Source organism: Medicago sativa, chromosome 1, assembly GCF_051527215.1.
Source record: "Medicago sativa cultivar Bolivia chromosome 1, Bolivia_mono, whole genome shotgun sequence".
Lineage (NCBI taxonomy): Eukaryota > Viridiplantae > Streptophyta > Magnoliopsida > Fabales > Fabaceae > Medicago > Medicago sativa.
In genome coordinates this window covers 72,584,970-72,597,732 of record NC_140749.1, presented here as the reverse complement: position 1 = coordinate 72,597,732, position 12,763 = coordinate 72,584,970, and the positions used below count along the sequence as shown (strand labels likewise).

General features: G+C 30.8%; 1 protein-coding gene across 1 annotated transcript; it reads right to left on the bottom strand.

Moving 5' to 3' along the window:
* Positions 1-194: 194 nt before the first annotated feature.
* On the bottom strand, positions 195-2,354 carry LOC146957138 (Ribosomal protein S24e family protein). Its single transcript, XM_085741106.1, has 5 exons — positions 2,197-2,354; positions 1,904-1,945; positions 1,594-1,764; positions 565-651; positions 195-471 (listed from the first exon to the last, which is right to left on the bottom strand). The coding sequence occupies exons 1-5, from the start codon at positions 2,266-2,268 to the stop codon at positions 430-432; spliced, it is 414 nt and encodes a 137-aa protein (XP_085597232.1). The 5' UTR covers positions 2,269-2,354; the 3' UTR covers positions 195-429.
* Positions 2,355-12,763: the final 10,409 nt, after the last annotated feature.

Sequence of the window (12,763 nt, the reverse complement as noted above, 5' to 3'; positions counted from 1 at the left end):
AAGATTGAACGGCATTATCATTTTCAAGATTCAATAATAAAATCATAGAAGCCTTTGGACAAAATCAAACAGTTGGTTGATCTCAAAAATAAGTGAATTGTGTTTATATGTGCAACACTATAACCATGTAAACGGTTCTATTGAGCTTTAAAATACTTTCACAACAAACTAACAATCCACAATCAAAAAGGAGATTAAGTATCACAATCAATTAACTAATTAAAAGCACAAAAATTGTTTAACAGAATTCTCAAAATTGGTCACTGCTGGCACTCAATCTTAAACATATAAGTGAAGATCAATTAAAGTACGAAAGACAAATACAGCAAAATCCTCCATTCTAGAAAAAACTATTTAAGACTATATAATAGCCTTAAGAAGCTACCAACAGCAAAATAACCTTGATATCATAACAAAATGACAGAAAACTTATTTCTTCTTGCCAGCCTTGGCAGCATCACCAGCCTTGGTCTGCAAAAATACAATGAAAGAGATTATACTTCAGAGTTTTACAAAGCAAAATGTATAAAATGAAAAATTATCAAGACAGAACATATGCTTTACCTTCTTAACTCCACGGATCTTCTTTGCCCTGTTCTTTCTTTCCTTCATTTGCTTCCTTGACTTTTCAACCTTAGTATCAAGTCCATTCTACAATAGAAGAAAAGAAAATGAATTATAATTTTCAATAACATAACAGAGTTCAAATTACAAATTTAAATCAATAGGCAGATTCATCAACTACATTAACAGGCAAAAGGAGCCCTTGGCAAATTTCAGAAAAGTGAGTGAAGTAGAACATGTGCCCAGCAGGCAATACAAATAACTATAACCAATAACAACACTACAAGCAAATCATTTTATTTCTTAAGATTAAAAAGTGACAGAACTGACACCACTGGACAAATTCAAACGTGAGCACTGGACAAATTCAAACGTGAGTACATAATTATAGGGAAAAAACAATCCAGCTAAATTATCTCTAAACTACATAAGAAAATAAAGAACACATCACTAGAATTTTAACAGTTTGATAAAAAAATGATTGAAATTAAATGTAGGGTGGATAAGCCCTTCACTTGTTAACAAACACGCTTATAACAGCACCAGGAACTATTTAACAGAAATAGCAAACCAAATACGCTCCCGTCAAATCAAAAGGAAGTGCAAAGTCAAACATCGGAACAGAGTTAAACTTGAAAAAAATAAATGAATAGGCAAATTCATCAACTAAATTCACAAGCAAATGAGGATGTAATAAATTTAAACAATGCAATTGAAAGTAGAACAGTTTTCTAACTATCAAAACAAACAAGATACATCAAGCAAATCGTTTGATCATTTACAATTGACATGCTTCACATTTGAAGAACTTGTTCCAAATTCCGAAAAAACAAACAAATCCATTTGGCAAAAACACTGATGTTGAGGCCAACATCAATGTTAACAACCAGGAAATAGCAAACTAAATCAAAAGAAAAAAAAAACAATAATATTCAGCTTAACTTATACAAAGATCGCAACAAATAAACCACAAAAAAAAGGTTACAAAGCCAGTCCAATTATCCACGAGAAAAGACAGAATTAACTCACCCTAACAAGTCTGTATTTTGGTTCATACTTCTTTGCATTCTCAACAGAATCATAGATCAAACCAAAACCAGTGGACTTGCCGCCTCCAAAATGAGTTCTGAACTTGAACACAAAAACAGTGTTTGGGTCCTTCACATCGTAAATCCTTGCAAGCTTCTCCTTTAGCTCGGCCTTCACACCAAACACAACAAACGATAAATCAATTTCAACCAATACACCATAATATAACGTAAGTTTTAGCCTCTGAGACAATATAAAACATCAAAACCTATCTAACATTCATAGCATATTAGATACAAATAACAAATACCTTGGAAACATTTGCCCTTCCAGGATGAAGAACATCAATGACCTTCATCACACAATAAAAAAAATCGGATCAGAAACTCCTAAAAATAATTTGACATAAATCATCCATACTAATTCTAATCATACTACAACAATAAAAATCAAAATTATTATTAAAATAATTTAGTTTGAATGTTAACTTACTGAATTTGAGCAAAACAATGGAAAAAAATGTTTCAAATGACACAGTCTATTAGCGATAACAGATTAGAAGAGTATACAGATCTAATAAAGAAAGGGAAGAAGGAAACTCACGAATTGCTTCCTGGAGAGAAGCCTGTTGGTCATGAACTTTCTGGTTCTGATGGTAACGGCCTTGTCTGCCATTGTTGTTGTTGTTGAGTTGCGGCCGCCGGTTGTCTACCTGAGATGAGAGAATTGAAGCAGCTCTGAGAGTTGGAACGAAGGGAGATATTGCTAGAAAACCCTAGTTTATTTATATATAACAAACCATCATTCGATAATTGGGCTGGGCCAATATAACTTTTTATGGTGAATTGTTGAGTATATTTCTACTCGCACTCCCTATTTTGTATATACGTCCCTTTTCATTTCTTTAATTTTTACTAAAATAACATGTCTTTTAAATCATAATTTTGAAACCCATTTAAGATGAATTTATTAAGTTTTTATTAAAGTTGTGTATTTTTTACTTGATAAAATACCAAAAAAAAATTGAGAAAATTCAAATTTTGGTGGCGAAATGGTGTATTAGTCCAAAGCATCAAAAATCATAGGATTCATAGAGCACTTGCAAAGAACTAAAATACATATATATGTTTTGTTTAAATTTCATCATGGAATAATTTCCGTACAAAATAGTATTACAAATAATTACAAGACATTTTGGAAATGTTTGATATGCGAAACAGTATGTACAGTACAAATCAGCACAACACAAGGTAGAATAATACATGACCAGTATGTACAGTACAAATCAGCACAACACAAGGTAGAATAATACATGACAAACTTTTATAGTATTGAATAATTTTTAGTCTTATACAATTTTTGGTGAACAAAAAAATATTTTGTATTTTAGACAACTTATACGTGGAACAAAAAGTTGTGATATGGTTTAATGAAGAACAAAAACTTCAATTTTTGTATTGTCCATTACATCATGTTTGTCATGTCCCTCGAACAGTTTTACAAATTAAACATTATACAACTAGAGTTGTCATGTCTTGTGCTTCATTTTTTAGTAGATAAAACATACTGGAACTTAATGTATGCATGACAAAATCTTGTATTTTGAAATAAAAAAATTTGAGATGATATGATTCTATATTTTTTAAATTTAGAGTTTTTAAAAACACTTAATTTTTTTTTTTTGTAAAGAACTTAAAGTTTGCTATTTACACTCCATTTAACGGGAACATATGAATCGAGGAAGTAATGTGTGCAAATATGAGCCTTCCTTTTCATTTAAGGGGAATTAGTCACTTTAGTCCGGGAGAGGATTCGTCACTTTAGTCCCTGAATGAAGAGAAATTGCAAAACTGTCCCTGCATGGTCAATTTCAGGGACTAAAGTGACTAACAGAGTCTATATTCAGGGACTAAATTGACTAACGAAGTTTGCATTCAGGGACTAAATTGACTAACAAAGTATACATTCATGGACTATTTTGCAATTTATCTGCATTCAGGGACTAAAGTGACGAATCTCTTCCGATTCAGGGACTAAAGTGACTAATTCCCCTTCATTTAATTAGATATCAATGGTCACTATCCAATACAGATAAACACATGTCGTTTCACTTTTTTCATAGCAAACCATTATTTCTTCAATTTTTTTCTCAATTGAGAGAATCTGTAGCCCTAATTTACCCTTGAGGTGTAGGTTGCTAATAAGAACTTAATCCATTCATAACACACTAAGCCGCGTTAATTGTTTATACATACCAATTATAACAGGAAGTTGTTGTTGACACTTCATGTTTGGATAAAAAAACACACCAGTAAATTACCCAAATATCCCCATCGGCAGTTAACTGCCGTGGATTTAACCAACGGTAGTTAACTGCCGATCCACAACCATTTTAACATATACATGAAGAAAAAAAACCTCCATCGGCACTTAAGTGATGTGGAGCTATTTCTGCACTTGTGCACGAATCACCAATATTATATATATATATATATATATATATATATATATATATATATATATGAGTTAGGATCCGTTGACACCAGGTGTCAACGAATTTGTTGACACCAAATCTCAACCGTTATCTCATTTAATCAAAAGGCTTATATTTAATTATTGTCTCTATTTGGTGAGTATCTTTTGCCTTAGTCGCATACTATTATTTTTTTTCCAATTATTGAAAACAAGATTCCAGGGACAATTTATTACTCATACCTTCTTGTTTGGAGCAAAGAATCATCGGATTTTTCCAATTTATTTCGGTGATACTCCTTATTTTCTTCCACTACCAGTATCACACACTCTCTTGGTTTATTACTCATACGGGTTGCAGGGACATATTCCAAATTAATGAAAACAGTGGCAGATGGAGAGGAAGGTATTGAATCCAAGATTGACAATTGAGTTTCTGAAATTTTATTTCAATTTTATAATTATCCCTAAGTAATAGAATTCCCAAATTCTTGACATAAAAAAATTGATTTCCCAAATTCAAACCCTAAAATATATTGAGATGAAGAAGATATAATTTTTATTTAGAACATTAATTGATGATAGATAGGGGGAACCCTAAAAAAGAGGAGAGAGGTAACAAATATCCAGAGAAGTAATGATCGTGTAAGATTTCAAGTAAATAAATATGAACCTTTTGATTAAATGAGATAGACGGTTGAGATTTGGTGTCAACAAATTCGTTGACACCTGGTGTCAACGGATCCTAACTCTATATATATATATATATATATATATATATATATATATAGGGCATATCAAGTGAGAGGGGTAACTAAAATGAGAGATGAGAGGATATAATATCATCCGTTGGATCAAAATACACGGTCAAGATTAAATTCCACTAAAATAGGATTGGCACACAGAAGTATACGTATCATCTTCTCTCTTTTTTTGTTTTTTCTTTCTGAAACAACGTTCCCTCTTTCTCTTCAAACATGCCCATTATTTTTCCTGGTTTTCTTCATCGCTCACAAGTCACAAGCATATATTTCTTCATTGTTTGTTAATCTGATTGGACTTAAGTGTTCCCAATTGCTTATTTGCTGTATTGGAATTCAGGATTTTCAATTTTATTGAAATTACTTTTCAAACTGTACACCATGAATTAACCATCCTTCTATTTCAATTCTTCATGGTTCTCATCTGTGTTCATTTTCTCATCTGTGTTTGTTACAGGTTTCGAATTTATTAAATATGTTTAAAAATTAACAGTATATAATTATATGCCAACTTCGATTCATTATTTCATAATTCAATTCCAAAACTGTGATTGTTTTATAATAATAGAATCCCAAAGAATTTGAAAATAGAAATTAGATGGAAAAAAGGAAGTCTGCAGTTTTCGCTTGGTGTGGAGAGAAGACGAAGAAAGGAACGATGATGGATAGAGGAAGAAGCTGAAAAGATAATCCGCTGCAATTATAAAAAATAAGTTCCACGGTAAAGATTGATCCAAGGGCCATGATTTAAGCCTCTCATCTCTCATTTTAGTTACTCCTCTCACTTGATATGCCCTATATATATATATATATATATATATATATATATATATATATATATATATATATATATATATATATATATATATATATATATATATATATATATATATATATATATATATATATATATATATTTCTTCCTCTTCATTTAATTAATAAGAATCTTAGAGTCATTCATTTTATTCGCATACAACGACGCCAATCTATTCCCTCACTTATTTTTTTTTTAATAGAATACATATTTTTCCTCATTCTTCATGTATTCGGTATGACTTTTTTTTTTTACGTTAGGTATAACTTTTTAAGTCATGAATGACGTGTGATAAAAAATATTATATATGTTACAAATACAAAGGGATTGTAAATTTTAATCTATATCATATATGTGTCTTATTCATAAAATATTTATCATATAATTGATTTATATTACAAATAATCACATTAAATTTTGTAATATTTACGCATACTATATGTTAGTATTATTCAAAAAAATTGGTTCCTCTTTACGGTGGCGGAGCAAGAAATAATTTTTTGGGCGGGTTAATTCTTTTAATGTGTGTAAATTAATATTTTGTTGTTAGTTAATTCGGATGACTGTTAATTTATTTTGTATATGGAACATGATTTAAACCGATGTTTTAAAGATATTTTATCATAAATATTATATAATTTTTATTATAGTTCACATATACTTTTAATTGAAAAAAGAATTATGATGTATTAACACATAATTTTGGTGAGAGATATAACATTAGATAAGATATATGATAATTTAAAGCAATAGCTGCAATTAGAATGTCGTTGCCTTGGTGGCTAAGACTTTTTACTAGACTAGCGTTTATAGCGCAACATATTATGTATTTAATATGACTTCATCATACTCTAATATGTGTACATATACCTATTAAAAATGATTTTCTTTACGGTTTGTGTGGACCGTGGCCCACCTTAGCCCATGAGTGGCTCCGCCACAACCCTTTGTGTTTGGGGACTTGGACGGTCGCACATCTTGATCGTGCTCAACACGTCACCTTGTGTAGCGAGGTTGAATATGTTAATTTTAAATTATTAACTTTATCCTTTGATATATAAGTTTGATTCAGGGAACTAATCATACACTATTTCAATTTTAGAAGTTTTGTTAGATAATCTAATCATATAGAAAATAGCATTTGTTTTTTTTTTTTTACAGAAAAAATATCATTTGTTTTTGTTTGTAAATTCCCTTATGTAATGGTATCGGCCTAAAATGCCCGATCCAATCATTCCCTGGGTTACCTAATAGCAATGTCCATTAGAATACGACATGAAGGTCCAATAAAGGAATCAGATCCAAGTCCCCACCTCGCCTGTTTATCATGAATTTTCTGGTTCAGATTGTGACTGCCTTACCGCCATGACGATGAAGATGTTCGGCGTCGGTGAAGGAGATACAACAATACTACTCCAGGCGGCTGCACATGTATCAGAAGATGAATGAAGATTGCGAACGAACCCTAAATTTATAATAAACCCTAATTGAATGGGTTAGGACAAATTAAAAGTGTTTTGTGCGATTTTTTATTTGCACCACCTATTTTATTTATGCACCGCTGTCCATGGAAAACAGGTGTTCTAATCTAATTATGTTTAAATAAAAAATAATAATGATTATGAGATCTATGTTTTGAAAATAATTTTAAGGTATTTTGGAACATAATTTGTGCATAACAAAATCATGTATTTTGACATCAAACTCTTGAGAAAGTATAAGTTTATATTCTAAATTTACAGTTTTTATTATTTACTCTATATTTTACGCTTGAGGTGCAGGTGCCAATAAGTGTTTAGTCTTATGATTAGATGTGTTCATGATGCGGTTTAAATTGGTTACAAGACAAATTGTCATCTTGTACAAATTAAAAATCACATGTGGTTCGATTTGGACGAAATTTTTCAAAAATATATACATTTGATCCGTTTAATTTTAATTGATTTTTTTATATCAACCATCATATTCATCTCTTCTATTATAATGATAGCTGTCAACCACTGTTTTTAGAGTAGAGTTCAATTGTGACACTTTTGATGTGCAACTCTTTAACCCATCTGCAAGCAGTGGCGGAGGGAGGGGGGGTTTGTAGGCCATGGTCCCCCCTATATGTTTAATAATTTTTTTATATATCACAATTAAGCTATATTAGAATGTTTCATAAAACATATATTAGGTCAAGTGGCGGAGGGAGGGGAGGGGGCTTTGGAGGCCATAGTAAACACATATGGCTTCTTCTTCATCAAGACTTAATAACGGTCAAATCCACTCTGGTTTTTTCAAAACAAAACTCCCTTGATCATCAAGAATACAAATCCCAATTCCAACCTTGTTTTTTGAATAGGAAGAAGCAACATCGACATCACTTTGGTAACAACTTGTACTTGGTTTCCTCCAAACTGTGCTGTCAATTTGTTGTTGTTGGTGTACATCCACTCTATTGTGCTAGGAGGTTCAAACCTATCTCACAAACTTATGCTAATACGATAATCACTCCTTACAAGTAGTATATTCCATTTGACTCAAGCTTCCAAACTTTCTTGTCATATTGGACAGACTCGAATATTGGAGTATTCAAAATATGTGATGTATCTTCATTGTTAAGGAGGCTACGAATTAACCCGACATTCCACAACTGAGGTAGTATAACATTCTCCTTAACTAGTATGATACACGTGCAAAGCACGGAAAATTAATTCGTACTCACAAAACTTTAATATAAAAAAATTATTTTAAATTGAATTGAAAGTTAATTTACCCAACCACCGTTCACCGCCACCCATTACCAACCTATCCATCCAAATTTCAAACCAATTGTTATTGATGTAACCATGATTTTGTGGTGGTGTGATCAACTCTTAAGGTTGTGTCGCCATCAAACCTCAACTGGGGTCGCTCAATGCCAACATCATCATTTCTTGCAATGCTGGCTCTCAAAATGTGTTTGCGTTTGTTTGATGGTCAACTCTTTGTTTTTCTCTAATCATAAATTGTGTTAGCGTCTGAAACTGTTTGTGTTGGTGGTCCTAGTTTGTTTCTCTAATGTTCCAAGTCTGTTGAGATCTACATGTCTCGATGCACAAGTCTGCCTCCACTCCGATAATGCCTCAAAAACCCAAAAGGCTATGGTTACTAACGTATTGGACTCATCCCTCGATCTGAGTTCTTACACGTTGTCTTGCTTGAAAGGCACTTTATGCTTGCTTTTGATTAGGGAGTTGTTGGTACTTGAATTTTGTTACCGTGTTTGCGGTCGATCTATTTGCCATATTTAAGTTCTAACTGTTCTTTGTAGATGTTCACTTTTCATTCTTTTTTCGTAACCTGTTTCGAGCCCGTGCGCGAGTTCGTTCGGTTGTGCTTGTGATTAGTGATTTTTTGTTATAATAGATTAGAGTTGATCCATTTGGACTGTTTTATTATGATGTATTCCCTTTTGGGTTATTCCTAGGTCAGGTTTAATGTCCCCCAGTCTTTATATCTCTTTATTTTTATTTTATATATTTTCTATTTTGCCTAAAAAAAAGTTGTAATTTTAATTAATCCATACATATTAATTAGAAAAGAGTTTGAAATACAAAAGCTTTTTATATCTCTCTCTAAAGCTAAAGAAATCATTCTCTCAATCAATATCTTCAACAAAAGCAAACTCCATAATCTCTCACTGTATTTTGTGTCCTATAATCTCTTGAGTTTGTGTTTGTAAAAATATCTCTTTTGTTTGAGATATCATTTTTTACCAAATCCCATCATCATACAAAGTGTAAAAGCTAGGTTTCAAGTCTATTGGACTTAATAGTTTGAGATAGAAAAGTCTTAACCTTTCTTGTGCGAAAGCAAAGAATTGTAGAAACCTGCTGAAATTGACTTCAAACAAGTGGATAATTTCACACGTGTTGAACAAGTGACTTCAAACACACAGGGGGGTGAATTGTGTTTCTTTAAAAATGATTTAGAATAAGCACTTAAAAAAAATGTTCAACAAAATAAAATAAATTGCTTATAAAGGATTTTGATAAAGATGAAAACTAGATATATTTCGCTAAAAATAAATGACAAATAAAGTAAAAGAGATAAGGGATGAGAGAAAAGGACACAAGAAGTTTATCCTAATTCGGCCTAAAACACCAAGGCCTACGTCTAGTCCCCAAGGAAAATCTCCTTGAGATTTTCACTGATCAAGCTTTTAAATAGGATAAACTAGTAACCTTTGTAAATATCGAGCACTCTCCAAACAAAACAATCATTTGTAGAAGAGTCTCTAAAATCAAGAGATATCACCTCTCTTGAAACCTTGGGATCGCACCCAATACAAAAGAAATTACAATAATAAAAATAGGGAAATGTTAACTTGTGCCCTTAAGGCACAAGTTTAGAAGCCAATTGTAGAAACTAATTCTTGGAAATTGCGCATTCAATGCTTTGAAAGTTTAAACATTTATTTTTTCAATACAAAACTTATGTTTTATTTCTTTTTTTAGATCCTTGGGCACAAGTTAACATGACCCATAAAAATAATACACCAAATATGTAGGTAGATATGACAAATTGAAGTACAATTACTACAACTCAACTATGTAGTATAAAATAGCTCTCAATAAAATAAATTAGCAAGTGTAAAAATAATGAGAATGATGAATGATAAGTTTTGACAAAGTTTTTGTGCAAAATATGAGTTATGTAAAAGTGATATATAGCAATACGAGTATGTGGTGCCATTAAAAATAAATCTGTTGCACTTAATATAAAAATTAGCCGTTGGATAATTAAAATAGAAAATAGTCATTGCCATTTAACATAAAAAACTAGCCGTTGCTTTTCATTTAAAAATAGCCTGAATCTTTTAAATCCATTAAACCATAACAAAATGTTTCCAACGGTATGAAAATGATTTATTGGCAAATGATACAATGTATTATTATAACTCGGTCAACTTCTAGTCATACAGACATAAATCATTGTAGTCATGTTATTCCGAAAATAGAGTTCAAATCAAATGCATGTTAAAGTTATATTTATGTTCAAAATAATTATGCAAATTTCAAAATAAATTATGACTTTTCTTGTAAAAATATTTTTATGTAAAATCACTTAAGATGAAAATCATTGTGAGTGTGTGATTTATTTTCATGGGAGTATTTTCTACTACTTACATAAAAGTTCTAAAACAAATAAAAACAAATCCAAGACTTGAAAGCTTGAATCTTCTTTTCCGTTTTTTGTATCTTTATTCTTCTAGGATTTCATTTGTCAATCATCAAAACCAAATTGTTCCTCTCAAGGCATATATTCACAACACGAAGTATGGGGACTGTAAATAGCCGGGTTTGGTGAACCAGGACAACTCTCTTGTGTTATCTCTCTCTCTCTCTGTCTCTCTCTCTCTCTCTCCCTCTCTCTTACTTTTTACACTATATACACACACGATCACACGCATTAATTTATCTCAAGAATATTCTGGTCCTAAATAAACACAACGTAACCATATTAATCCAAAGTTCTCCGGTCCTAATTAAATCTTTACTTTATTAACTGACTCCAGAACATTTTGGACCAAGATAAAACAATTGTCTAAATATTTAACTAAAGTTTAAATTCACTGTTTTATCATTTTGCCTTTATATTTCTCCAGAACATTCTGGTCCTTGTTTTTATATATCTTTATATTTCAGCTTAATATCATTTATATCATTCTGCTTATATAATCGTTCCCTAGAACATTTTGGTCCTACATATATTAATTATTATTTATTTTCATAACTAATACTAACCAAGAATTTTCCTGAGTATATAAACTTAATTTAAGTTTCAGGAATAATTTTAAAAGGGTCACCATTCAAACCCCTCTTTCTTGTGACGTTTATTGCTACTTCAAAAATGTGCATCGAGTAATTTAATAAATAATTTTCCCTAAAAAAATGTTATTAATAAATATATTTATTATTTAAAATATATTAAAATGCTTATAAGTTATAACTTGTAAAGATTGGCAATTTTAAAGATAGGTGCAATGATACTTGTGTTTTCTTTTTTAAAAAAATCAAGCAAAATGTTGAGTGTTTGATTATTCTAAGTTTTCATCTATTGAAATTAGCCTAAATAGATATATATAACATGTAAATTAAGCAACATCAAGATAGAAGATAAGGCTATAATAATCCTTCTCAATCCAAATTACAATCTTTGTAAATCACATTGATTGATGAGGAAGGTCAAATTAGTTGTTTGTCTTAAAAGTCAATACGAAGCTAATGATGGAACCATTTTTTTTTGACATGTTTATAGTTTTGTTGGCTCATAGCAATTCTGAGGTAGTACATTTCATTTCAGTCATGGCAATGACCATGTTAAATGAACAATGTTGGTACTAGTCAATGAGTTCTGCAAGGTTTTTACATGAAGAAATAAAAATTCATAATAGACCAAAGTAATAACAAATTTTGATACTTGAGTTTTCTTTAACAATTTACAAATGAAACTTGATAAGACTACTATTCTATTCAATAATTTACAAAGACCACTTAAAATAACAAATCTCAATTTTGTTCATAATACATGATTACTCCCTCCGATCACATTTATAAGCAAAAATTTACTTTTAAGATTCATTGAATATCAATTATTGTCCTCCTTCTATGGTTGAATCTAGAAAATTTAGAGTGGTCTATGCATGAATCGTGATGTGAGACACTTTTATGTCCACCATCTTTATTTCTCATTTCTTTAGCATTCCATAAAATGAAGCAATTGCTCTCCTCCGTCTTTTTAAACTCTCTTCCCACACCTGAAATAAAATAAAATAAAAATTGAACATGTCAAGTTTATTACAAAGCTAAATAGAAACACACATCTAGAACCAAATAGAATGGAAGTGTTTTTCTCTTCTTATTGTATTGACATGTGACACTCTTCCTCAAGCTTTTGAAATTCAATCAAGTCTCAATATGGAAGTGTTTTTCTCTTCATATTTTATTGACATGTGGCACTCTTAAGAAACCAAGCATCCTCGAGCATTTGGATTTCAATGATTTCAATAACTTTTCATATTAATATTTGCAACCATATATATCATTTATATTATAATGTAATGCAATATTAATATTAATAATTATTTTTCTAATAC

Excerpts from the sequence above, each read along its gene's own strand:
- LOC146957138 (XM_085741106.1), bottom strand. The coding sequence starts at position 2,268 with ATGGCAGACAAGGCCGTTACCATCAGAACCAGAAAGTTCATGACCAAC. Across the intron at positions 1,765-1,903 it reads GAAGGGCAAATGTTTCCAAG|GCCGAGCTAAAGGAGAAGCT; the intron begins GTATTTGTTATT and ends TTTGGTGTGAAG. Across the intron at positions 652-1,593 it reads CAAAATACAGACTTGTTAGG|AATGGACTTGATACTAAGGT; the intron begins GTGAGTTAATTC and ends CTTCTATTGTAG.